The sequence below is a fragment of the Erinaceus europaeus genome, chromosome 17 (assembly GCF_950295315.1).
Source record: "Erinaceus europaeus chromosome 17, mEriEur2.1, whole genome shotgun sequence".
Classification (NCBI taxonomy): Eukaryota; Metazoa; Chordata; class Mammalia; order Eulipotyphla; family Erinaceidae; genus Erinaceus; species Erinaceus europaeus.
In genome coordinates, this window is record NC_080178.1 from 5685674 (window position 1) to 5712806 (window position 27133).

The 27133-nt window shown below is 40.3% G+C and overlaps 3 protein-coding genes across 3 annotated transcripts; 1 reads left to right on the forward strand and 2 right to left on the reverse strand.

Annotated features, from left to right (window-relative positions):
- The first annotated feature begins 2235 nt into the window (after positions 1-2235).
- Positions 2236-3168, forward strand: LOC103109595 (olfactory receptor 5W2-like). The gene has a single exon (XM_007518704.2). The coding sequence runs from the start codon at positions 2236-2238 to the stop codon at positions 3166-3168; it is 933 nt and encodes a 310-aa protein (XP_007518766.1).
- An 11122-nt stretch (positions 3169-14290) lies between these two features.
- On the reverse strand, positions 14291-15223 carry LOC103109594 (olfactory receptor-like protein OLF2). Its single transcript, XM_007518702.1, has one exon. It carries the CDS (start codon positions 15221-15223, stop codon positions 14291-14293), a length of 933 nt encoding a protein of 310 aa, XP_007518764.1.
- Positions 15224-23774: 8551 nt separating this feature from the next.
- Positions 23775-24710, reverse strand: LOC103109593 (olfactory receptor 5AP2-like). Its single transcript, XM_007518701.1, has one exon. The coding sequence runs from the start codon at positions 24708-24710 to the stop codon at positions 23775-23777; it is 936 nt and encodes a 311-aa protein (XP_007518763.1).
- Positions 24711-27133: the final 2423 nt, after the last annotated feature.

Below are 27133 nucleotides of genomic sequence, written 5' to 3' on the forward strand. Positions count from 1 at the left end.
TGGCTATTTTCACATAAAAATGTAAAAAGAAAATCATGCTGCCACTGAGTTCCTCTCTATCACACACACACACACACACACACACACACGTACACACACACACACACACATACATACACACACACCTTTGTGGTATATACAAAGTACAAGAAAATGAAATATAGCTCAGAAATTTATTTTCCCTGTCCTTTTTCATTTAATTGAAAAATTCAACTTGAAATCTAAAATAAAAAAATCATTTTACTCTGATGCTTTAGTTTCTTAAAATTTCTTTTTGGTTTGTGAAGTACTTTGACTTTTGGTAAAAATCAATTCTATACCTGGGCTAGAAGTACTGAGTCAAAGCCATGAAGAAGATTCATGTAAGTAAATATTACATCAATCACACATGCAAGTGTTTCAGGAAACACTAAAATTAAAATATGTCAATGTAAGTTCCATGATGATTTTATTTATAAAGTTACATGAAATGTCATTGTTAGTGACAAAATTGATTTACCTCCCTTGAAAATCAGTACAAATATCTTGCAATGGCATAGACTCTATCTTCTGGTGTTACGTTTCTATGCTTATTGTGTTGCTTACATCATATTTTTTGCCTCCAGGGATATTGCTGGGGCTCAGTGCCTGTACTACAAATCCACTGCTCCTGGAGGCCATTTTCCCCCCTTTTGTTGCCCTTGTTGTTTTATAGTTGTTGTTATTATTGTTGTTACTGTTGTCATTGTTGTTGGACAGGACAGAGAGAAATTGAGAGAGGAAGGGAAGACAGAGAGGAGGAGAGAAAGATAGACACCTGCAGACCTGCTTCACCACTTGTGAAGCAACCCCTGCAAGTGGGGAGCCAGGGGCTGGAACCAAGATCCTTATGCTGGTCCTTGTGCTTGGCGCCATGTGCACTTAACTCGCTGCACTACTGCCCACCCCCGCCCTCATATCATTTTTATCAATATTAGAATGACCTTTCAATTATTCATATCTACTTTCAGACACTGCATAGAAGAAGCAAAGATAAGTCATGTATGTTACAAATAAGATAATGACTTAGAATTAAAGTTCATATATCTTATTCAATCCATTTTTTTAATTTAATAATGATTGATAAGACTATAGGACAAGAAGGATACAATTCCACATAATTCCCACCACCAGAGTTCTGCATTCCATCCCCTCCATTGGAAGCTTTCTTATTCTTTATCCCTCTGGGAGTATGGACTCAGGGTCATTATGGGGTGCAGAACATGGGAGGTCTAGCTTCTGTAATTGCTTCTCCGCTGGACCTGGGCATTGACAAGTCAATCCACACCCACATCCTGTTTCTATCTTTCCTTAGTGAGACAGGGCTCTGGAGAGGTGGGGTTCCAGGACACATTGGTGAGGTCGTCTGCCCAGGGAAGTCAGATTGGTGTCATGGTAGCATCTACAACTTGGTGGCTGAAGAAGTATCAAGATATAAAGCAGAGCAAATTCTTTAATAATCAGGAACCTAAAGGTCAGAACAGAGCAGGTGAAGTTTGGGTTCTTCACGTTTCAAAAATCTAGGAATTCTATTTTAGATATACTCCAAGTGGCCCATGACTTGACTAACTTTTGCCTGAGCCTGATAGTTAATATGAAGGTGAGCTACAGGCACTGTCTGGGGAGATGGTGTCAGAGTTGGCAATAGGACTAGAAAGCTGGATCGAGGCAGAGAATAGCTCCTAAATATGGGAAAAGTATATATTGTTAACTGTAAATCCCACCAATTTAGGTTTTTTGAGAGCACAATCACAGTGCTTAATATTGTGTTATTGTGTCTTTGGTTATTTTTGAGGATAAAACTGATATAAGTAAAAAAAAAAAAGACAAGGATGACAGATGATCTCATTCATAGGTGGATCAATATACTTGACAGAAAGAGAAATACAAAGTGAAACTTGTGATGGGTCTGATGTATTGGATTAAAACATAAGACTCTGTTGAAGGAGGGGACTGGGGATGTTCTGCTTAATGGCAGAAATCCTGTGTTAGGGGGTGAGACTGTGTTACAGTCTCATCACGGAGATGAGAGATTGTCCCCATATGTCAACAACTGTACTATAATCCATTAACCACTCCCCAAAGCTAAAAAATAAATAATTTACAGATACTTTTTCTGTCTTATAGGCAATACTTTTTTGACATATGGAAGAGTCAGATCCTGAACGGTCATTCTCTGAATCATTTTTATGACAGTAGTAGACCGGTTTAAAGAAAATGGAAGTGAGAAACTGCTCCTCCATGACTGAGTTCATTTTCTTGGGAATTTCCAATCATCCCAAGAAAAAAGTAATCTTATTTACCATTATTCTATTCGTTTATCTCATTAATCTTTTGGCAAACTTTGGTATGATCCTTTTAATTAGGATGGAGTCCCAGCTGCACACACCCATGTACTTTTTCCTCAGTCATCTCTCTTTCTGTGACCTCTGCTATTCCACGGCTATTGGACCCAAGATGTTGGTGGATGTCTTTGCCAAGCATAAGTCAATCCCCTTCTTTGGCTGTGCCCTGCAGTTCTTGGTCTTCTGTATCTTTGCAGATGCTGAGTGTCTACTCCTAGCCGTCATGGCCTTTGACAGGTACAAGGCCATTAGCAACCCCTTGCTATACACAGCCAACATGAACAGCAGGGTGTGTTACCTGCTCATGGCTGGGGTTTACCTGGTGGGACTGACAGATGCTTTGATACACACAAGTTTAACATTCCGCTTGTGTTTCTGTGGCTCCAATGAGATCAATCATTTCTTTTGTGATGTGCCTCCTCTCCTGCTAATATCTTGCTCAGATACACAGGTCAATGAACTGGCAATATTCACCATTTTTGGCTTCATTGAACTGAGTACCATCTCAGGAGTTCTTGTCTCTTACTGTTACATTATTCTCTCAGTCTTGAAGATCAGCTCTGCTGAGGGAAGGTTCAAAGCCTTCTCTACCTGTACCTCCCACCTCACGGCAGTGGCCATCTTTCAGGGAACAATGCTCTTCATGTATTTCAGACCAAGTTCTGCCTACTCCCTAGATCAAGACAAAATGACCTCGTTGTTTTATACACTTGTGATTCCCATGTTAAACCCTCTGATTTACAGTCTCAGGAACAAGGATGTGAAAGATGGTCTGGAAAAAATGAAAAATAAAATTTGGCTTTAACCAAGTAGGTGAATGGTATGAGCAAATACGTAGTGTGTGTATCATACAAATACTTTGTGCTTTTAAAAATTATTTATTATAATGTTTTCTTAAATACCTTAATATTTTATGCATTTTATTATGTCTGCATGATTTCAGTATTTTGAGTTTCCTTAACCTGATCACACTGTATACCTACCTCTATGTTAAGTAAATACTTTGGAGAACTTCTGTTTCCATTTTACTGTGTTAATGTTGCATTTGTTGGCTGTTTACCATATGCATTAACATAATTATTTTAAGAATCATTACTGTGCTCCTGTTGAACTCTGAGTGTTTTGAATCACAGTGAACCTTGTAATCTTTTCATGAATCCTGTAATGTTATAGAAATTAATTTTGATTACATTGTCTTTCGTATTATTCATAATAAACTGTAAATTACCCTGTGTGAAAAGAATAAAAGATTTACATGTAGTCAGATTTCTTATATCTAGCATTCAAGGAAGAAAGTTTTCTTCAAGATTCAGTCTCAAATCTCAAAAATTATTATAGCATCAATGGAGATGGGGGGCGTCAAAACCCATGTTCTGTCAGACTGTAGACAATGAATGGTTTCGTAACTTTTAAATCTCCCCTTGTTTATTACATGCTATAAATTTTAATGTAGCTTATAGAATTATAAAACACTCAAATTTCATTCATTAATTCATTAAGTAGTTACTCTTTGCATCACTAAAAGTCTGCTGCTTAATGATTAAACTGGTGTTAAAGGACCTCATAGGTGCTGCTTCTCTTCTTTCCAGGGACAGGGGACCATAGTGATTTGTGTTTTCGGGATCCAATCCCTTTATTCTGAAAGGAATATATTTAAAAATGGCTCCTGCCACAGGTTCAGACACCATTATAGACCAATAGAGCTATAAATAAACAGTTGCCTGAAAGGTATTATCTTTCAGGATCAGCGATAATAGAGATTACATACAGACATGGAGATACATTTTCCTCAACCTATCCCCACCCTAACCCCAGTCCCTGATATCTTAATGGACACCATAAGGCTTTTTAATCCTCTTAAGAAAAGCACTCCATATATATTTAAAAAACTTTTAATTGTCGGGAGTTGGGTGGTAGTTCAGCGAGTTAAACGCATGTGGCACAAAGCGCAAGCACTGGCATAAGGATCCCGGTTTGAACCCCGGGTTCAAGCCCCCGGCTCCCCACCTGCAGAGGAGTCGCTTCACAAGTGGTGAAACAGTTCTGCAGGTGTCTATCTTTCTCTCCCCCTCTCTGTCTTGCCCTCCTCTCTCCATTTCTCTCTGTCCTATCAACAACAATGACATCAATAACAAGAACAACAATAATTACAACAATAAAAAAATAAAAATAAAATATAAAAAACTTAAAAATTTTTAATTGTCCTTATTTAGTTATTTATTTATTGGATACAGACAGCCAGAAATCAAGGGGGGAGAAGGTGATAGAGAGCGAGAGAGACACCTGTAGCCCTGCTTCACCACTCGTAAAGCTTTCCCTCTGCAAGTGTGGACTGGAGGCTCGAACCTGGATCCTTGCACACTGTCACATGTGCTGTCAACCAGGTGCACCACCACCTGGCCCTGGAAAGCACTCCCTCTTAACACTAAGATTTTTTTTAGGAGATTTATTTAGATGATGCATTTTTCCAGCAATATATTGCTATGCATGCTCCAAATTGAGTGAGTAGTGGGAGCAAGATCCCATGGTATGGAGGGACAAGCATGTTTATGAAATTTTGAGCCTTGCCTAAGAAGCACCTGAGTTAATATGCAGGACTAAGGGAAGCACTTGAAAAAAAATAATAGTAAAATAGAATCTGCAGAAGGGGACTAAGGGTGTCTGTCCTCTTTAAAGGTGAACCCTACATTGGTGAGATCTGGAACCCCACCTTTCCAGAGCCCTGCCCCACAAGGGAAAAATTGGAACAAGCTGCGGTATTGATTGACCTGTTAATGCCCACGTCCAGTGGAGAAGCAATTACAGAGGCCAGACCTCCCATCTTCTGCACCCCATAATGACTCTGGGTCCATGCTCCCAGAGGGATAAAGATTAGGAATGTTTCCAATGGAGGGGATGGAATATGGAACTCTGGTGGTGGGAATTGTGTGGAATTGTACCCCTCTTATCCCACAATCTTGTCAATCATTATTAAATCACTAATAATAGCCATTAAGAGGGAGAGGCTGGCCCTAACATTTGTTAAATGTCAACATATGCACTTTTCATGATGGGAAATTAATGGTGACTACTTAGGCAGTTTGAGATTTGCCTTAACTATATATTGAATGTCATACGTTGGTATTGGCAGTATCAATAGTAACAAATTGTGAACACAGTTTTTATTTTTAAATCTGTCAGTGAAATCAGCTTTTGAACCATTAAAGTATACTAATTTCTTAGAAATTACCTGAATATTAACCACCCCCTCACTAAGAACTAGCAATGGTAAGGACTATACCACTCTTCGAAGGGAGGCTGGATCATCCTATTCAGCCACTTGGGGAAGACTACTGGTCCTGAAATGAGTGCAGCTTAGAATGTTCCCAGCTGTGACCATGGACTGTGAGCTCAGACTGACGGGGAATTGGAGGTTATATAGGCTCTTATGCTAAATATGAATAGATATGGGCCCTGGGTACAATTGATGTGATAGATAGTTGATCGTATTTATACATTCTCTTAAAGTTTGGGAGTTATTCTTTGCCCTGATCCAGCTTTCTAGTCCTTTTATTACTTTATTTAATTTAAAATCTACTGTGACAGAGATGAGAATGGCTATTCCTGTCTTTTTTTGTGGTCCATTATCCTGTATGATAGTTTTCCATCCTTTCACCTTAAGTCTGTGTTAATCTTGTTGGGTCAAGTGGGATTCTTGCAAGCAGCATATGGTTGGGTTATGTTTTCTGATCCATCCTCCCACCCTGTGCTTTTTGATGGGTGAGTTTAAGCCATTGACATCTACTGATATTATGTATTTAATGTATTGTAGTGCCATTAGTCAACAATTTTTTATTTGCTCTAATATATTGCAAGTATTATAGTGATGTTCTTGTTTATAAGAGGTCTTTTAGAACATCTTTCAGGGCAGGCTTGGTGATGGTTGTCTCCTTTAACTGTTGTCTGTCTAAGAAGGTTTTGATTCCTCCATCTAGTTTGAATGAAAGTCTAGCAGGATATATTATCCTTGGTTGAAACCCTTTTTCATTCAGGGCTCGGTAGATATCTTGCCACTCCCTTCTGGCTTTTAGAGTTTGAGTGGAGAAGTCTGCAGATAATCTTATGGGTTTTCCCCTGTATGTGACTTTTTGTTTCTCTCTTGCAGCCTTTAGGATCCTTTCTTTATCCTTACTCCTTCTCATTGTGACTATGATGTGTCTTGGTGTCTTCAGGTCTGGGTTGATTCTGTTTGGGACTCTCTGGGCCTCTTGAATCTTAATGTCCTTTCTGTTATTCAGGTCTGGAAAGTTTTCTTCTATAATTTCCTCTAGAATGTTTGCTTCCCCTTCCTCTCTTCCAGCAGATGTTGTTGGAGTTCAAGCCACTAGCAGCTTCTCAGTATGCCATCCTTCTAGTCCTATTGTCAACTCTGACACCATCTCCTGAGACAATATTTTTAGTCCACCTGCAGTCTAGTTATCAAACTCCAGCAAAAATTGCCACAGTCATGCACCCCCCCAGGAACCTACCTAAAATGGATTTCCTAGATTCTGTCCACCCTAAGATTCTTATTCTTATCTGCTCTATTACTATTGTATAGTAATGATAATAATATTGTATGTTTTTCATTAAACATTTTTTTAATATTTATTTATTTATTCCCCTTTATTGCCCTTGTTTTATTGTTGTAGTTATTATTGTTGTCATTGTTGGATAGGACAGAGAGAAATAGAGATAGGAGGGGAAGACAGAGAGGGAGAGAGAAAGATAGACACCTGCAGACCTGCTTCACCACCTGTGAAGCGACTCCCCTGCAGGTGGGGAGCTGGGGGCTCAAACCGGGATCCTTACGCTGGTCCTTGCGCCATGCTTAAACCGTTGAGCTACCACCCGACTCCCTCATTAAACGTTTTGTCATGCTTTATATATTAGTGCATTTCAGCCACTAAGTTGCAGGTGCTACTATGATTTAATCCTGAACTCCCTGGGCAGACGACCTCACCAGTGTGTTCTAGAACCCCACCTCCCCAGAGCCCTGCCCCACTAGGGAAAGACAGAAACAGGCAGGGAGTATGGACTGACCTGAAGCATCCATATCCAGCAGAGAAGCAATTATAGAAACCGGACCTCCCACCTTCTACATCCCCAAAAGAATTTTGTTCTATACTCCCAGAGGGTTAAATGTTAGGGGAAGATGAACAGAGGACTCTAAACTCCAGTTCCTTCAGGACCAGGTAAGAGAAGAGGGGGGAAATAAAGACACTCAGAAGCAGTAGAAAGGAAGACTTAGAAAGGAAGAGAAGGCAGGATGATAGAAAAAAATTGGCAAATATATGTAAATATAGACAGATAATTATAGAAATGATAGTCAATCCATAGCAGTGGTTTTAAGAGTGCTAATGCAGGTTCCAATGGAGAGAATGGGGACACAGAATTCTGGTGGTGGGAAAGGCATGGAATTATACCTGCTATAAAATTGACAATCAATATTAAACTACTACTAATAAAAAAGAAATTACTTAAAGAGAATTATAGCTTTCCAGAAAAGAATTCCATATTATGAAGCATGTAAAAAAAATTACAAACCTATGACTCTACATAAAACATTGTGCTTCTGCCTATGAAACTCCAGAAAGTATTAGAATAGATAGTTACTATTTTGTTATTTTTTATAATGTTTTTTTCAATTTATAACTTAGGCAGTAATGATATAGTAACTCTGTTGAGATACTGGATGTGTAGCCATTAAACCTGATTATCCTTACAATATTAATCAGCACTAGGCATTTAAAAATAATATAGAGTTATTTTATGAAATCATTTTGTGTGGTGTGTTAATAAATTGATTAGATTTGTGAGAGACCAGAAGCTGTGCCAGAGACCAGACCTGATACATGCAAGCCCCATGCAAGCTGTCTCTCCAACCCAGCAGTTCAGGCTTTTTTTTTTTTTTTTTTAAGTTTTTTATCTTTTTAAATATTTTATTTATTTATTCCCTTTTGTTGCCCTTGTTGTTTTATTGTTGTAGTTATTATTGTTGTTGTTACTGATGTCGTCATTGTTGGATAGGACAGAGAGAAATGGAGGGAGGAGGGGAAGACAGGAGAGGGAGAAAGACAGATACCTGCAGACCTGTTTCACCGCCTGTGAAGCGACTCCCCTGCAAGTGGGGAGCCGGGGGTTCAAACCAGGATCCTTACACCAGTCCTTGCGCCTCATGGGCTTAACCCGCTACAGTACTGCCCGACTCCCCAGTTCAGGCTTTTTAAGAGCCTATGAGGGAGGGCTCATAGGCTCTTAAAAAGGTGGGTGCAAAGGTGGGCGCGAGGAATAACATTGTTGCAAGACTGGCCAGCTCCTCATGGGGCGCGAGCGCTTCCACACTACGATCATCCTCTCTGGCATTATGCTATTCCACTGCAGAATACTGTGCCCCAGTATGGTTCCGTAGCCCCCGTGTTCACTTGGTCGATTCCAAATTATATTCCTCCATGAGGATCATTTCTGGAACCATCCGTTCCACCCCGGCTCCATGGCTGCCAGTTCTTAGCAACATCGCCCCGCCAGATATTCGTCGGGATGCGGCATCATCTAAGTTCATTTCCCACGTCTACGCTCGACCGTTCCTGCCAATATACGCGGATATCTTCGCCCACCCTGTCCAACGCTTGATGTTTCGTCACCCAATCTGGTCCCCTATGCCTACACTGAACTTCTCTGTTCCAGACTCTTGGAAACAGAGTTGGCAGTCAGCTGAGGTAAAGAACAAACACCTCATCACAGACCCCTGCAAGCGTCAACCCGGCTTTGACCTGGCACGTTATGATCGGGCCCTCCTCAATCGCTATCCAACAGGCCATGGCCAGTGCGCCGCTATGTTCCATCACTGGGGAGCCAGAGACGACCCGAACTGCCCCTGCGGCTACAGACAGACTATGACCTGTTGGTATGCATGAGACCCCTTCTGTTTCATTTGGTTTAAATCTCCCCTGCTTAACACTATTTTATTTACATAACCACTGTTAACAAGTTCCACCCTCCCTCCAGGGCATTTGTGGTTCAGTGATAGGATTCTTGCCTAATCTGCCCCCTCTTTGTCACGCTCTGATTTTCACCAGTCACTTTTCTCTCCACCCTCTCTATGTCACATTCTGTTTCCACCCTACTTGGGAAGTATATATAAAGACAGCATTGTGAGTTTTAGAGTACTTTACCTTGAGTTTAGCTTAGCTCGTCTTAGATTGTGCTGCGTCCTGCATGAATAAAGAGATACTGCCTACAGCTCAACTATGAGTCCCTGGTCGTCTGTTACCTGCCCGTGAAGCCAGCCCAGCGAAAACAACATAACCCATCGAAAACAACATATGGCGCAACAACGTGGGACCAGACCTGTGCAACTCCCAGATAAGTGAAGACTTTGCTTACCTATGCACTATGGTCTTCTTTTCTACTCATGAAGAGGTTTGCCAAAGCCTCTACTGTTTCATTATGAGACAGTTTCTCTGTCTCTGGAACATTTTACTCTGGGCCACATTTTGGTTCCCTGACCGGGAACTTTGGTTTATGACTGGGATCATAGAGCTTGGGAGATGCACTGAGATTTCTCCTTGGAATTTCTGGATTCCCTTGCCCATGTTTCCCGAGGAGAAGGACTACATTTTTCTCCGGGCCACAGTTTGGTTCTTTATGACTGTGATCGTAGACCTTGGGATATGCATGGGGATTTCCACTGGGACTTTCTGGACTTCTTCTCGCATGTTTCCCATGGAGAAGGACTACTCTAATTTGAAGAGCATTCTCCAGTACCCTGGCAGTTCCCAAGTGTGGAGACACGTGGTTAGTTCTACTCTCCTGATTGGATTCTTTCTTCGTTGGGAAGACACTTTTAAAAATGGGTGCCTGAAGCAATCCAGCAGGAACAGTCAGAAGCACCCTAAATGGAATTTCGAGGAGCTTTTTGGGCTAGGACGCCTCCGGGAACTCTTAATCCTACATGGTGAGATCTTGATAATCTGGTTCAAGTTGCGTTTCATAAGAGAATGATTTGAATGACTGAATTTTTGTTTGACATTGACTTAAAAAAAATGCTGGATGCAGCCATGATTTCTAGAGACATCCAGAAACAATCCAAAAAATTGTTTTTTTCCTCCTTTGATTTCTCTTTTACGTCTTGACATGAATCTGAAACGTTTAATCCTGAAAACTGTATGAGTTATGGGTGGGGCAGATAGTGCAATGATTATGTTAATTATTCTCATGCCTGAGGCTTTTAACTGTGGTTCTTCTGTTTACCTTTCCACATTTTATTGAGTTTAAACTGTTTAAACAACCTTAAAATCATACTAGAAAGGACTTCCAATTATAATGGAGTTATCAATTATAGTAAACTTCTAATCTGCTACAAGTTTTGTTTGACAAGTAAGTGAATTTCAGCTGTCAAAGTCTTCACATGAAAAAGCATCTATTCAAATAGAATTCGTGGAAATCCATTTGGATCCTGTTCTCTGACATCGCCCCCGGAAACCAATGATGAGACCTGGCACGACCTGAAGAAACAGATTCACAGACTCCAAAGATCACTCTCTACAGAAAAGCAGAATTCAGGTGGCCGACATTCCCCATCGAGACAGACATACAGTTTCATCCCATGGCATTTTCTTCTGTGGTCAGCTACTTTGGACTGACACCCCCATCGGACTTACTGGTACATGCTGCTGTGTTTCTCAAAGACTAACTTCAGCCAATTGCCTTGAGACTTTATAGACCATGTACCCTCGCCTGCAGGCTCTTCCCCAGAGGTAGAAAACTCCCCCTCCTTATTAGGTTATGCCCACAGAGGCATGAAGCGCCCCAAGAGGCAAGAGATGCCCACAGAGGCAGGAAAAGCCCTTTGAGGCAAGATATGCCCCCAGAGGCATAAAGCACTCCCAGAGGCAAGAAATGCCTTTTCGCCTGTTAGGCCTTGCCCTTTGAGGCAAGAAAAGCTCCCCTTGGCATCACGCTGGTTATTGCTGCTCGTCTATTTTGTTTTCCATGTCTTATGCCAGTTCTTTTGAAAATGCCTGTACGATATACGTTTCTGTTCACCCCATAATGGCCATTAGTTAAAAAGAAAGGGGGAATTGTTGGTATGCATGAGACCCCTTCTGTTTCATTTGGTTTAAATCTCCCCTGCTTAACACTATTTTATTTACATAACCACTGTTAACAAGTTCCACCCTCCCTCCAGGGCATTTGTGGTTCAGTGATAGGATTCTTGCCTAATCTGCCCCCTCTTTGTCACGCTCTGATTTTCACCAGTCACTTTTCTCTCCACCCTCTCTATGTCACATTCTGTTTCCACCCTACTTGGGAAGTATATATAAAGACAGCATTGTGAGTTTTAGAGTACTTTACCTTGAGTTTAGCTTAGCTCGTCTTAGATTGTGCTGCGTCCTGCATGAATAAAGAGATACTGCCTACAGCTCAACTATGAGTCCCTGGTCGTCTGTTACCTGCCCGTGAAGCCAGCCCGGCGAAAACAACATAACCCATCGAAAACAACAATGACCCACATAGTCAACGACTGCCACCTCTCCAGATTCAAAGGAGGTCGCGAAACTTTCCATCAGGCTCAACCTGACGCTGTTGACTGGCTACGGAAGAAGGGCAAACGCTAGAAGAAGAAGAAGAAGGGAGGGGAAGCAGATGTGTGCACTTGAGTTCATGTCCCACATTCCTACCTGCAGGGGTAAGCTCAGTAATAGTGCTGCAGGTGCCTCTTCTCCCACCCACCTCTCTCCTCTTCCATCTCTTACTGTCTCTCACACTCTATAAAAAATCAGGGGGGAAGCAATTACAGAAGCCAGACCTTCCACCTTCTGCATCCCACAATGACCTTGGGTCCATACTCCCATTGGTTAAAGAATGGGAAAGCTATCAGGGGAGGGGATGGGATACAGAGTTCTGATGGTGGGAATTGTGTGGAATTGTACCCCTCTTATCCTATGATTTTGTCAGTATTTCCTTTTTATAAATATAATAAAAGGATAATTTTTTTAAAAAAAGCTATTTGGATTGGCAGAGTCATGCAGCTATCAAGTCCCATTGATAACCTTCTTGGCAAAACCAAACCAAACCAATAAGATAAAATAAAATCAAACAAAAAGCATAGCTTGCTATCAAAATCACTCACCTGGGAGCTTTCCCTTTTTATTGTGCAGACTATCTAAGTTTAAGCATGGATCCCTCAAAACCAGGTGAGTTTCAGTGCTGTGGTGTAGTTCCCTCTGCCTCTCTGTCTGACAACGATAACCCCAAGTTGTGAAACCCCAACTATGGCACAAATTAAACCATACACACACACACACACACACACACACACACACACACACACACACACACACACACGATCAAATAACTACTCCAGAAATGGATACTCCAGAGACATTCATTCAAAGCATCACAAGATTAATGGGAAAGTTTTATTTTTCACATTTCCTGAAATTCTGCAGTGCAGTCACAGTTCATGTCACTGTCTCTTCACAGCAGAGATGGTAATGATGGAGTCCCCCAGGTGATGAAATTGAGCAGTTTCCCCCAGTGATGCTGTCAAGCCTATTTGCTCCCACCTGCCCTGCATCTCTGTGGGACCCCACCTTGATGTCCATGTGGGGCTTGAATGGTGTCTTGTTCTTTGAGAAACCTGAATTTATGGGTGGTTAACTTTATGAACTTTCAAGTGTCACTTTAAAATAAACATACCGTAAGGATGTTTGAGCCCCCAGCTCCCCACCTGCAGGGTAGTTGCTTCACGGTAGCTCCCCCTTACTGTCTTCCCCTCCTCTCTTGATTTCTCTCAGTCGTATCCAATAACGAACAGCATCAACAACAATAACCACAACAAGGCTACAACAACAAGGGCAACAAAAGGGGGGAAAAATGGCCTCCAGGAGCAGTGGATTCATGGTGCAGACACTGAGCCCCAGTAATAATCCTGGAGGCAAAAAAAATCACCAAAAAAAATAAAATAAATAAACATACCAAAATATCCTAAGAGAACATTTAAGAGCACTCATGGACAGAAGTTGAGAAATAAAAAACTGAAAGGGAAAGCACAAACAGAACTTGGACTGTTGTCAAGGACTCTGTAGGGGCCAAGGGGTGGGAGGAAGCTTCTCAAATCCTGGTGCCTGATGGTGGAGGAGGACCTAGGCTGAGGGTGAAAGTGTCTTGCAGATATGAATATATATGGGCCTTGCATCAGAGTGATGGGGTTCACAGCTCATGGTATTTGCATACTTTCCTCATGTTTGGGGGCTACTCTCTGCCCTAATGTAGTTTTTAGTCCTATTCTCAACTCTGATGCCATCTTCCCAGACAATACTTTGAGTCCACCTATAGGTTGGCTATCGGGCTTAAGCAAAAATTACTAGTCATGGGGCCCTTGGACCATACCCAAAACAGACTTCCTACCGTCTTCCCACGCAGACCCCCTAGTTTCATCTGCTCTACTCTTACCTTTTGGTGCCTGTTTATTAAACAACTTGTCCTGCTTTATATCTTACTGCTTTTCAGGCAGCAAATTGCAGATGCTACTATTACACCATCCTGACTTCTTCCCTGCAACACTAATGTGTTGCAGAACCTCACCTCTCCAGAGCCTGACCCTACTAGGGAAAGATAAGAGACAGGATGGTGCTCTGAATCAATCTGCCAAAATCCATGTCTAGCGGAGAAGCAATCACAGAAGCCAGAACTCTGATCTCTTACACCCCATTAAAACCTTTGCTCCATTCAACCAGAGGGATAAAGAATGAGGTCTTTAGGTTTAATTTAGGAACAAAAATAACTACTGTGAAAATTCAGGAGAACTGCATTATGAGAGTAGAGGAAACTACATCAAAATGAGTGAACTATAGCTCTCAGGATCTGAGCTTAAAACTCTGGGGCCATATTGTTTGTTCTCATCATGGTTTAACCAGTGCTGATTGCTTCCTCAGGGCGTCTTTCACATCTTTGTTCCTTAGGCTGTAGATCAGTGGGTTTAACATAGGGATGACGACTGAGTAGAAAACAGAGGCCATTTTGTCCTGTTCCATGGAGTCACTTGAGCTGGGTTTGAAATACATGTAGACGAGTGTGCCCACAAATATGGCCACGGCAGTTAGGTGGGAGGCACAGGTAGAGAAGGCCTTGTGTCTCCCCTCAGCTGACTTCATCCTGAGGATGGTAGTAAGGATGCAGCTGTAGGAGAGGAGGATGGGGAAGATGCTGCATACCAGAATAATGCTAGCCAGGGTGAAGGATAGCAGCTCATTGAGGAAGGTGTCTGAGGAGGAGAGGGCTAACAATGGCGGCAGGTCACAGAAGAAGTGGTTGATGACATTAGAATTGCAGAAAGACAATCGGAAAGCAAAGCACGTATGAACAGCTGCATCCACCAAGCCCACCATGTAGGCTCCACTTACTAGCTGGGTACAGATTTTCCTGGACACGACAACTGTATAAAGCAGTGGGTTGCAAATGGCCACGTAGCGGTCATAAGCCATGACAGCCAACATGAGGCATTCTGCATCTGTAAATGTCCCCCAGATGTAACTTTGAATGGCACATAAATTGTATGGAATCCTTTTGTGCTCAGAGAAGAAATCAGCGAGCATGTTGGGGGTGACACTGGTGGAACAGCAGAGATCACAGAAAGACAGATTGCTCAGGAAGAAGTACATGGGTGTGTGGAGTCTGGAGTCCATCCTGATCAGCAGGATCATCCCTACATTGGCAATGACGGTGATGCCATAGACTAGCAGAAAAAGCACAAAGAGTCCACGTTGTACATCCTGCCTGCTGGAAAGTCCTGAGAGCATGAATTCTGTAAACCGAGTGCAGTTGCTGACAGCCATTGCTCAGATCTGGAAAAGTCCTAGTTGTGAAAGAAGAGACGGAAATAGACAGTTATATTCATCTCTTTAAGATTAAATGAGTGAACCTGTCTTGTCGTATGATTTACATTGGTTTGTTCTAGCCCTCCCCCGCCAAGAGAATTGGATCAGTCCAGTTAATTTCGCGGCCCACTTGGACCCGCCCCAAGGAACCCCGAGAGAGGGTTCCTGAGTTCGAGAGTTCCAGAGTGACAGAGTTCCTGAGTTCCAGAGTAAGAGAGAGTGCTTGTGCCGCCGCAAAGAGACAGCAGAGTTCTGTTTGGTGATTAGTTTGTCTTAGTTTATGAATCGTTGTTCCTGAATAAAGAAATACAGCTTCCCTGCCCAGCCGTGTGTCTGGTCGTCTCTGTTACCCGCCTGTGAAGCTACTCGGCCAGCAAGAGCTTACGAATTTTAACAACACTGTCTTTTTTTCTCCACCATATAGAAAAAGATTAAAATGATAGGAATGCTTAAAATTGTCCTCGATAAGTGTTTAACTGACTCCAAATCAATAAATGATGATGATGTTCATATCAATTCATCTAGCTCAGTGCATCCGTGTAGACTTTCAGGGTGAGTTAATTACTTCTATGTAAGAGATTCCACAAATAACAAATAGTAAATATATTTATTATGTTGGTCTAACACATTTTGTTAACCATCTTTCCTCATTACTGAGGTCACTGCTGCTTTCATTAGCATATATTTAATCTTTTAAAAAATTGTTTATAGTCCTATTCTTTTTATTTTAAAGCTTTTAAAATATTTATTTATTATTTATTCCCTTTTGTTGCTCTTGTTTTATTGTTGTCGTTGTTGTTGGATAGGACAGAGAGAAATGGAGAGAGGAGGGAAAGACAGAGAGGGGGAGAGAAAGACAGACACCTGCAGACCTGCTTCACCGCCTGTGAAGCGACTCCCCTGCAGGTGGAGAGCTGGGGGCTCAAACCGGGATCCTTACCTGGTCCTTGTGCTTTGCATGTGTGCTTAACCCACTGCGCTACCGCCTGCCTCCTGCATATATTTAATTCTTAATACTCATAGACTCTTATACTATTTGTCTTTCTTAGAGTGAAGACTGGTATTAGACATTTGAGATCGTCCATCTGATTTCTAAGTATTTATTAAGGGAAAGAGCAGATGAATTTCATCTATTTTCCAGTTAGCTATTATGGCTACAGATGTAATTTACATATTATCGGGAGTCGTTCGGTAGCACAGTGGGTTAAACACAGGTGGCGCAAAAATTCAAGGACTGGTGTAAGTATCCCGGTTCCAGCCACAGGCTCCCCACCTGCAAGGAGAGTCGCTCACAAGCGTTGAAGCAGGTCTGCAGGTTTCTCTCTTTCTCTACCCCTCTCTGTCTTCCCTGCCTCTCTCCATTTCTCTCTCTCCTACCCAACAACGATGATGTCAATAACAACTATAATAATAACTACAACAATAAAACAAGGGCAACAAAAGGGAATAAATAAATATTTAAAAAATTTAAATTTACATATTACCAAATGCAATTTGAATTGGAACATAAATTACTGGACATGTCATTGCTATGATGATAGGAGAAAATACAGCATCTTCACAGGTAAGCTTCAAGAGTGGTGTAACAGTGCCAGTGTGTCTCTTTCTTTCTCAGTCTCTTTCTCTCTCTGTCTCTCCTCCTCTATCTGGGGGAGTCCTCCAGAAGTAATGGTGTAGTGCGATGACAGACCATCAGCTACATTCTTGGAGGATGGAGTGTAGAGAAAACTGTCCGGTATGCTATTTCATTCAATTTTAGAAGTCTTATTTCCCATAATTCATTTTTTTTAAAAATTTGATTTTGACAAGATAAAAGGTTTAAAGATTGTGGGGGTTGAGTTGTTATGTGAATAACTGAGAAATGTTAGGCATATACAAACTACTGTGTTTTACTGTTAACTGTAGACCATTAATCCCCCAATAAAGAGATAATAAAAAAGGCTAAGGGCTAGATGTTCTGCAAGTCAAGATGTGCTGCATAAGTTTCTGGTTGGTTTCACCATGTTGGAGTTTCAGTTTCTCATTTTCTTCCTGCTGCAATAAAGGAACTGAAGTGACAGATGCCTGGGCTTGTGGAAGAATCAGTAACATCATGGCGGGTGTCCCCTATTAGAGGTTGCTTCCCAAAGGCATACAACTGAGCACCTCACAGAGGCCTCCGGTGGTGAAGCAGTGTTACTCTTCTCCTTTCTGGGGACCAACAGGCTGTCCCAGAACTCATTAAGAAACACGTTGCACTCTTTGACAATTTTGGAAGGGAAATACTAAATCTGGTCATCCTTTAGACACTCAAATGCCTTCTGGTTATGTAGGCTCAAGTTGTTCTGTGGGTAACAGTGATCCCATGAGAAGAAAGAAGATGAAGGAATCCTACATACCTCTGATACATAGATTGATGGAGTTATGGAGGAATTTTTTTAAACTGATTTAATAATGATATTTTTTAAACTGATTTTTTAAACTGATTTTTTAAACTGATTTAATAATGATAAGTTGTTTTTTTTTTTGCCTCTAGGGCTATCGCTGGGACTCAGTGCTTGCACTATGAATCCACTGCTCCTGGAAGCTATTTTTTTTTCCTTTTGTTGCCCTTCTTGTTTATTGTTGTTGTGGTTATTATTATTATTGTTGTTGGATAGGACAGAGAGAAATCAAGAGAGAAGTGAAGACAGAGATGGGAAGAGAACTATAGACACTTGCAGACATGCTTCACCACTTGTAGAGTGACTCCCCTGCTGGTGGGGAGGTGGGGGCTCGAACCAGGATCCTTCCGCGGGTTCATGAACTTTGTGCCATGTGCGCTTAACCCGCTGTGCTAACGCCGGGCCCCCAAAGCTTTCCTATTCTTTATCCTGCTGGAAGCATGGAGCCAGGGTCATTATGGAGTGCAGAAGATGGGAGGTTTGGCTTCTGTAATTGCTTTGAGGCAGACTTTTTTTTTCTTTTTAAAAATATTTATTTATTTATTCCCTTCCCCCTTTTTGTTGCCCTTGTTGTTTATCGTAGTTGTTGTTATTATTGTTGTTGGCTAAGACAGAGAGAAATGGAGAGGGGAGGGGGAGACAGAGAGGGGGAGAGAAAGACACCTGCAGACCTGCTTCACTGCCTGTGAAGAGACTCCCCTGCAGGTGGGGAGCTGGGGGCTCCAACCAGGATCCTTAGGCTTTGTGCCATGTGCGCTCAACCGGCTGTACTACTGCCACGCTCCCCATGGAGGACGTTTTAATGATCTCTCATTCACAGTGAAGAGTGGGAAGAAGTACTTCAATTTTCATTTTTATAGGAACCTGAGATAAGACTTCTCACTTCTTCAGAGAAGTGATAAGGATAGATAGATAAACAGATAGCTAGATAAATAGATAGATAGAAAGAACACTAAGAATGTCTCTTATTGGCACAAGAAAAGTAGGAAATACGACCAAAAACAGATAGAAAGACAAGTTTGAAGTTAGACTTCCAAGAGACTTAAAGCAGAAAATAGACGTTTCAGCCAGGAACTCTCACCGTTCTTCTGGAAGTCCAGGGAAGCAAATTCACTATTAGAAGGGGGGTGTGCTGCCACATGACTCCAGTGACACCTTAATTTCAGATGTTCAGTTGAGATTCTGGGTCCTGCTCCTCATCCTAAGGAATGAGATCATTCTTCCTTAAGTCAGGGCCCCACCAGTAACCTAGAAAGCTGGACATGATTTTGGCTACAGTACAGACATAGAATCTACAGGATCTCACATGGGTTAAACCATATCCTTGTTTCTGCTGTGCCAGAGATTTTTTTTGTTGTTGTTGTAGTTATTGATGTTGTCGTTGTTGGATAGGACAGAGAGAAATGAAGAAAGAAGGGGAAGACAGAGAAGGAGAGAGAAAGATAGACACCTGCACACTTGCTTCAGCGCCTGTGAAGCGACTCCCCTGCAGGTGGGGAGCCGGGGGCTGGAACCAGGATCCTTACACCGGTCCTTGTGCTTTGCACCACCTGCGCTTAACCCGCTGCGCTACCACCTGACTCCCATCCAGAGATGGTTTATTAGATTTATCTGTTAACCTCTGAGATTTGTTCTCTTGGCATTTGTGTGTTTCGTCTCTTTCTTTTTTTCTTTGAGTGTCTGTCATTATTTTTTAATAAAGGAACAGTCATACCCATGGAAAATTGCTAAATATTATCACTGTGACTTTTCTTTATTAATTTCTTTACTATCTTTTATTTATTTACTAGACAGAGGCAACCTGAAATTGAGAGGGAAAGGGGTAGTAGAGAGAAAAAGAGAGAGAAAGATAGAGAGATGCCTGCAACCCTGCTTCACCACTTTCAAAGCTTTCCACCTGCAGGTGGGGACTGGGGTCTTGAACCTGGGTCCTTGGGCATTGTAACATGTGTGCTCAAGCAGGTGTGCCACCGCCCGGCCCCTAACTCTTCCTATTTATTTATTTATTTATTTATTTATTGATAGAGGTAGAAAGTGAAAGAGACCACAGGACCAAAACTTCCTTCAATGTGGTGGACTCTGACCTGGGTCATGGCCAAGCAGCACACTATTCAAGGAAGTCATTTCATTGGCATCCTGAATCACTCCTTTTAAAATTATATCATTTCTTGATCTACCAATACCCTACATATGCTCCCAGCTCTTTATATTTTAAAGCTAACTTGCTTATTTCTCAAAAAGGAGAAGAGGCGTGAAAAGAAGTAATAAAGATAACTTTGAAATTCAGACTTATTTTATTTTGCAAGTTTGTTTCTTTTGATCAATGGGAATTATGATATAGGTGAGGAGTGGCATGATGACATTTTAGACTTCATTAAATAGTGTTGTCTTTTTTAATATTTATGAGCTTAATTTATTATTATTATTTTTACCAGAGCACTGTTCAGCTCTGGCTTATGGTGGTTCTGGGAATTGTGTCTGGGATTTTTGAAGCCTCAGACATGAGAGTCTCATTGCATAACTATCATGGTATCTACCCCCGCCTTTGCTTTTGTGCTAAATATAACTTACACAAATTCACACCTCTGGTCTTACATATCAGATAGGACTTGTAAAATAAAACCAAATTGGATAAATGCTTAAGTTGCATAGACCCTTTCTCGCATAGTGATTTACAAAGTTCTGTCTAATTTGTTTATGATACATGCAGTTAAAACTGACTGATTTCTTGTCCACATGAATGGGAGTCACCCTCTTAACACAAAATCTTGTTATTATTATTGTTTTAGCTATCACACTGCAAAGAATTAACCAAAGGAAGTGAATGATAGTGTTCACTCACAGTTTTCTAAATATTCAATCCCTTGCTTTTCCAATTATAAGACATTATTTTCTTTCATTCTTCCAGATTAGAAGCTCGGAATCCTGCCTGTGATGAGAGTGTGTTTCTGAGCCTGTCTCAAGAAGCTGAACAAATTGCATTTTATTTTTCCTTAATAACATTTGGGATTTAAATCTCTATTCTCTGCTCTCAGAATTGTCATAAAAACATGTGATTAGCTGGATCTCCAATTCTGTATTTTCCCCTGTGAATTTTACTACAACTTGAGCAGAGGTGAACTTTTAATCCTTCACACTTGAATTAAATTGTCAATGCTTGGAAAGAAAAAAAATCTGTTTATAACCTGATTACTTCATGTCATAAGTCTACACTATATCCAGTCAAATCAACATCTAATGGAATTCAAATAAACCTTTAATTTAATCGATTCTATCTGAATTATTATTTATACTGATAAATGAACAATTTGTTTTCTAATACTAATTATGCTGATCACTTTGCTAGGGTACATTGATTGCTTTTTAATTTTAGCTATACACTGAACTAAAGCTATCCTATTTGTAAATAATATTCACCTTCCCAGCTTGTTGGAGTAGAAAAGACTGGTTCACTGCTAAAAGATAATGAGATTTGTTTGAAAGCAGATTTCTAAAAAGCAAGAAAGTTGGTAGTTGTTTCTTACTGAGGATTTTTTCAAATTTTTGACACGTGTCTCTAGGAGACGTACTGTCTGTTCTTTCTATGCTTAAGTATAGAATGAGTTTTAATTGATAGAGATGTAGTATATTATAGAAAAACTAATTTGGGGGCTGGGTGGTTAAAGGGCAAAGGGTTAAGCACACATGGTGCAAAGCACAAAGGGCTGGTGTAAGGATCCCAGTCTGAGCCCCAGGCTCCCCACCTGCAGGAGGTCAGATTGCAAGCAGTGAAGCAGGTCGGCAGGTATCTGTCTTTCTCTCCCCCCTCTCTGTCTTCCCCTCCTCTCTCCATTTCTCTCTGTCCTATCCAACAACGGCAACAATAAAACAACAAGGGCAACAAAAGGGAATAAATAAATAAAAAAATAATAAAATAAAACAAAAAAAGGAAAAAACTATTTCCATGTCATTCTAGGCTTAGTCTCAAGAAGTATAAACTCATAATACAGTAATTTTAACAGAATTCATAGTGACATCAGACTAGAATCAAAGGGATGTTTATCGGTAAAAGAATGGATGAATGAATGGATTAAGAGAGCTTCACAATGCCAATTATATAGTTATGAAACTGGGTACCTAAGGACCCCTGGCTTTAAGAATTAATGCTCCCTGGGCAGACGACCCTACCAATGTGTCCTGGAGCCCTACCTCCTCAGAGCCCTGCCTCACTAGGAAGAGAGAGACAAGCTGGGAGTATGATCAACCTACCAACCCCCATGTTCAGCAGAGAAGCAATGACAGAAGCCAGATCTTCCACCTTCTGCACCCCATAATGATCCTGGGATAAAGCATAGGAAAGCTATCAAGGGAGGGGATGGGATATGGAGTTCTGGTGGTGGGAATTATGTGGAAATGTACCCCTCTTATCCTAGAGTCTTGCCAACATTTCCATTTTATAAATAAATTTTTAAAAAAAAGGAATCTCAAAAAAAAAGGACGCAAGTCTTCTTGAATTTTGTAAGCTACATTTTCATTTTCTTGATGACATCCCTTGATTATGCATAAGTCTGATTTAGTCCCATGTGATTTATTTTTTTTTATGTCCTTGATCTTGGTGTCATATTACAAAAAACCAAGTCACTGTCAAGATTAATGTCAAGAATTTATGCCTTAAATTTTATGCTAGAAGCTTTATAGCTTCACACCTTTATTTAATTCTTTAATGTATATTAAGTAGATGTTTATTGTTGATGTGAGATGAAAGTCTTGAGTCTTTGGCTTTGTGCCTATCTTTTCGTCTCCCCCAAATTAAGGAGATCTTTATTTGCATTGTTTATTCTAGGATGCTCGGTTATAAATTGATTTATTCTACATTTGTGAGTTTTCACTTTTGATAGCTGCTTTTGTTATGCCATACTATTTGACTGTTATTGCTTTGCAATATAATTTGAAAATAAAAAGTGTGATGATTTAATTTTTGTTCTGCTTTCTCATGACAGTGTTGGTTATTCAGAATCTTGCTACTTCCGTATACAATGTTAAGATTACTTTAGTACATCTGTGAATGTCTTCATTTTTTCTGTAAGAATCATATTAAATATGTAGATTGCTTTGGCTATATGCCTATTAAGAGATCTGGGAGCATTATTCCACTGGTAACTCCCAATATATACATGCTTATTAAGGTGAGAACCTCTTGGTTTTGGAATAGTAAGGTAGGGCAGAAGATTTTGCATATTTATATTTACTTACTGAATAGTGTGATGGAACATTTATAAGGCACACTGGAAGGATAGAAGCAAATACAACACAAATATTAATACATCACATTTTGAAATCCTAAATTAATTTTTAGAAAAACTGCAGTCGTGCTAAAAAAAATTGAAGGGATGTGGATGCAGAATTATTTAATTCATGATATCTCACCAGGACATACAGAAAGACAGACAAAACATTAATTTAAAAGCCCCATATATAAAGCAGGAAAGTGAATATATCATCATTTCTTTAATTTGGAAGGAGGGTTATGTCAATAATAGGGCCAACAGGACACATCATTTGAAAAATGTTCTGCTTTTCCATGTATGAATCCTGAGTTTAAGTCTGGAAACCACCATATTGAGGGAAGTTTTTATGCTGTGGTTCTCTCCTGTCTCTCTATCTCTCTGTCTCTCTCTTTCTTTCTCCCCCATCTCTGTGTGACTTGTCCCAGTGATAACAAAAAATACAAAGTCAGTAATAAATTTTTCTCTTAACTGATTTTGGAAAAACTGTAGCTAATGAAGTTATATATCTAGGAGATTGTTTTGTGGGTATTGAAGAAACTGTGGGGGCTAGGTGGTGGTGTACCTGGTTGAACACACATCTTACAGTGCTCAAGGACCCAGGTTCAAATCCCTGGTCCCCAACTACGGGGGGTGGTGGTGGAGTTTTGCAAGTAGTGAAGCAGTGCTGCAGTTCTCTCTATATCTCTTCCTACCCTCTCAGTTTCTGACAAATAAAAATACGTTTAAAAAATTAAAAAAGAAAAGAAACTGTGCTTGCTGTCTGAACTTCAGTCCTCAGGATCTGTGCTTGAATGTAATGGAGCAGAATGGTGTGTGGTCTCATCGTGGTTTAACCAGTGCTGATTGCTTCTTCAGGGCGTCTTTCACATCTTTATTCCTTAGGCTGTAGATCAGTGGGTTTAACATAGGGATGACGATTGAGTAGAAAACAGAGGCCATTTTGTCCTGTTCCATGGAGTCACTTGAGCTGGGTTTGAAATACATGTAGACGAGTGTGCCCACAAATATGACCACGGCAGTTAGGTGGGAGGCACAGGTAGAGAAGGCCTTGCGTCTCCCCTCAGCTGACTTCATCCTGAGGATGGTAGTAAGGATGCAGCTGTAGGAGAGGAGGATGGGGAAGATGCTGCATGCCAGGATAATGCTAGCCAGAGTTAATAACAGTAGTTCATTAATTGTTGTGTCTGAGGAGGAGAGAGCTAACAAAGGTGGAATGTCACAGAAGAAGTGGTTGATGACATTAGAACTGCAGAAAGATAATTGAAAGATAAGACAAGTGTGGATTGCTGTATCCACAAAACCAGTCATGTAGGCTACACTTACTAGTTGGGTACAGATTCTCCTGGACACGACAACTGTATAAAGCAGTGGGTTGCAAATAGCTACGTAGCGGTCATAAGCCATGACAGCCAACATGAGGCATTCTGTATCTGTGAAGGATCCCCAGAAATACATCTGGATAGCACATAGTGGATATGAAATCTTTTTGTGCTCAGAGAAGAAATCAGCAAGCATCTTGATGGAGACACTGGTGGAAGAGCAGAGATCACAGAAAGACAGATTGCTCAGGAAGAAGTACATGGGTGTGTGGAGTCTGGAGTCTACCCTGATCAACAGGATCATCCCTACGTTGGCAATGACGGTGATGCCATAGACTAGCAGAAAAAGCACAAAGAGTCCACATTGTACATCCTGCCTGCTGGAAAGTCCTGAGAGCATGAATTCTGTAAACACAGTGCAGTTCCCAGTACCCATGGCTCTGATTCCTGTTTGTGGAAGAAGAAAATGGTAGCACATAAATTAATCTGTCTTCTTATCATAATAGTTAACTTACATCCCTATCTGCCTCTCAACAAATGTTGAAAGAGTAAATGCCAGAACCCTTTGAAATAAACAGTATTCAATATATATCCAACTAAATATAAATTAAGAAATGCTACTTATAATAGTAGTATTTACTGTTAGAATTTCTCTAGTTCACATTTTTTAGAGAGAATGTCAATGTGAAGTTGCCTCCTCTTTAGAGATTACACACAGATTAAATAGTGTTTTCACTGTGAACACTTAGCACATTTCACCACCAATGAGATAATTGTTGTTCTTATTAAGCGTGTACTTAATCTTTATCAATGGATATACTTCTGATTAGGTATGTCATGCATAAAGACCATTTTTAAAGGAATAGACTATGATATTAACTCATCACATACAGATATTATTTAATATATAATATTTTCCACCAATTAGTGACAGGCAAGTACTGTAAGAAACAGATAAGAAGGGACAGAAGGTTATTCACCTGGTAGAGTGCACATGTTATCACACACAAAAGCCATGTTCAAGATCCTGGTCCCCAATTAGAGGGAAGTTTTATAAACATTGGAGCAGAGCTATAGGTCTTTCTCTCTTTTCATCTCCCTCCCTCTCATCTTCTCTCTGTCTCTCATTGATAAAAACATGGCTATCAGGAATTTTGTATACATAGAACCCCAGAGATAACATTGATGGCAAAAATTAAAAAAAAGAAAAAATTCACATGGTCATATCAATAGATGCAGAGAAAGCCTTTGACAAAATACAATATCCTTTTATGATCAAAACACTACAAAAATGGGAATATATGGAAAATTCCTGAAGATAGTGGAGTCTATATATAGCAAACCTACAGCCCACATCATACTCAATGGTGAAAAACTGGAAGCATTTCCTCTCAGATCAGGTACTAGACAGGGCTGCCCACTATCACCATTATTATTCAACATAGTGTTGGAAATTCTTGCCATAGAAATCAGGCAGGAACAAGGAATTAAAGGGATACAGATTGAAAGAGAAGAAATCAAACTCTTCCTATTTGTAGATGACATGATAGTATACATAGAAAAACCTAAGAAATCCAGCAAGAAGCTTTTGGATATCATCAGGCAATATAGTAAGACATCAGGCTACAAAATTAACATTCAAAAGTCAGTGGCATTCCTCTATGCAAACACTAAGTTAGAAGAAGTTGAAATCCAGAAATCAATTCCTTTTACTATAACAACAAAAAAACAATAAAATATCTAGGAATAAACCTAACCAAAAAAGTAAAATACTTATATACTGAAAATTATGAGTCACTACTCAAGGAAATTGAAAAAGACACAAAGAAGTGGAAAGATATTCCATGTTCATGGTTTGGAAGAATTAACATCATCAAAATGAATATACTACCCAGAGCCATCTACAAATGTAATGCTATCCCCATCAAGATTCCAACCACATTTTTTAGGAGAATAGAACAAATGCTAAAAATGTTTATCTGGAAGCAGAAAATACCTAGAATTTCCAAAACAATCTTGAGAAGAAAGAACAGAATCAGCAGCATCACACTCCTAGATCTCAAATTGTACTGTAGGGCCATTGTCATCAAAACTGCTTGGTACTGGAACATGAATAGACACACTGACCAGTGGAATAGAATTGAGAGTCCAGAAGTAAGCCCCCATACCTATGGACATCAAATATTTGACAAAGCTACCCAGACTATTAAATGGGGAAAGCAGAGTCTCTTCAACAAATGGTGTTGGAAACAATGGGTTGAAACATGCAGAAGAATGAAACTGAACCACTATATTGCACCAAATACAAAAGTAAATTCCAAGTAGATCAAGTACTTGAATCTTAGACCAGAAACTATCAGATACTTAGAGGAAAATATTGGTAGAACTCTTTTCTGCATAAATTTTAAAGACATCTTTAATGAAACGAATACAATTACAAAGAACACTAAGGCAAACATAAACCTATGGGTCTACATCAAATTAATAAGCTTCTGCACAGCAAAAGAAACCACTACCCAAACCAAAAAACCACTCTCAGAATGGGAGAAAATCTTTACATGCAATACATCAGACAAGAGTTTAGTAACCAAAATATATAAAGAGCTTGCCAAACTCAACAACAAGAAAACTAATGATTCCATCCAAAAATGGGGAGAGGACATGGACAGAATATTTACCACAGAAGAGATCCAAAAGGTGAGAAACACATAAAAAATGCCCCAAGTCTTTGATTGTCAGAGGAATGCAAATAAAGATAACAATGTGATATCACTTCACTCCTATGAGAATTTCATACATCAGAAAAGGTAACAGCAACAAATGCTGGAGAGGTTGTGGGGTCAAAGGAACCCTTTTGTA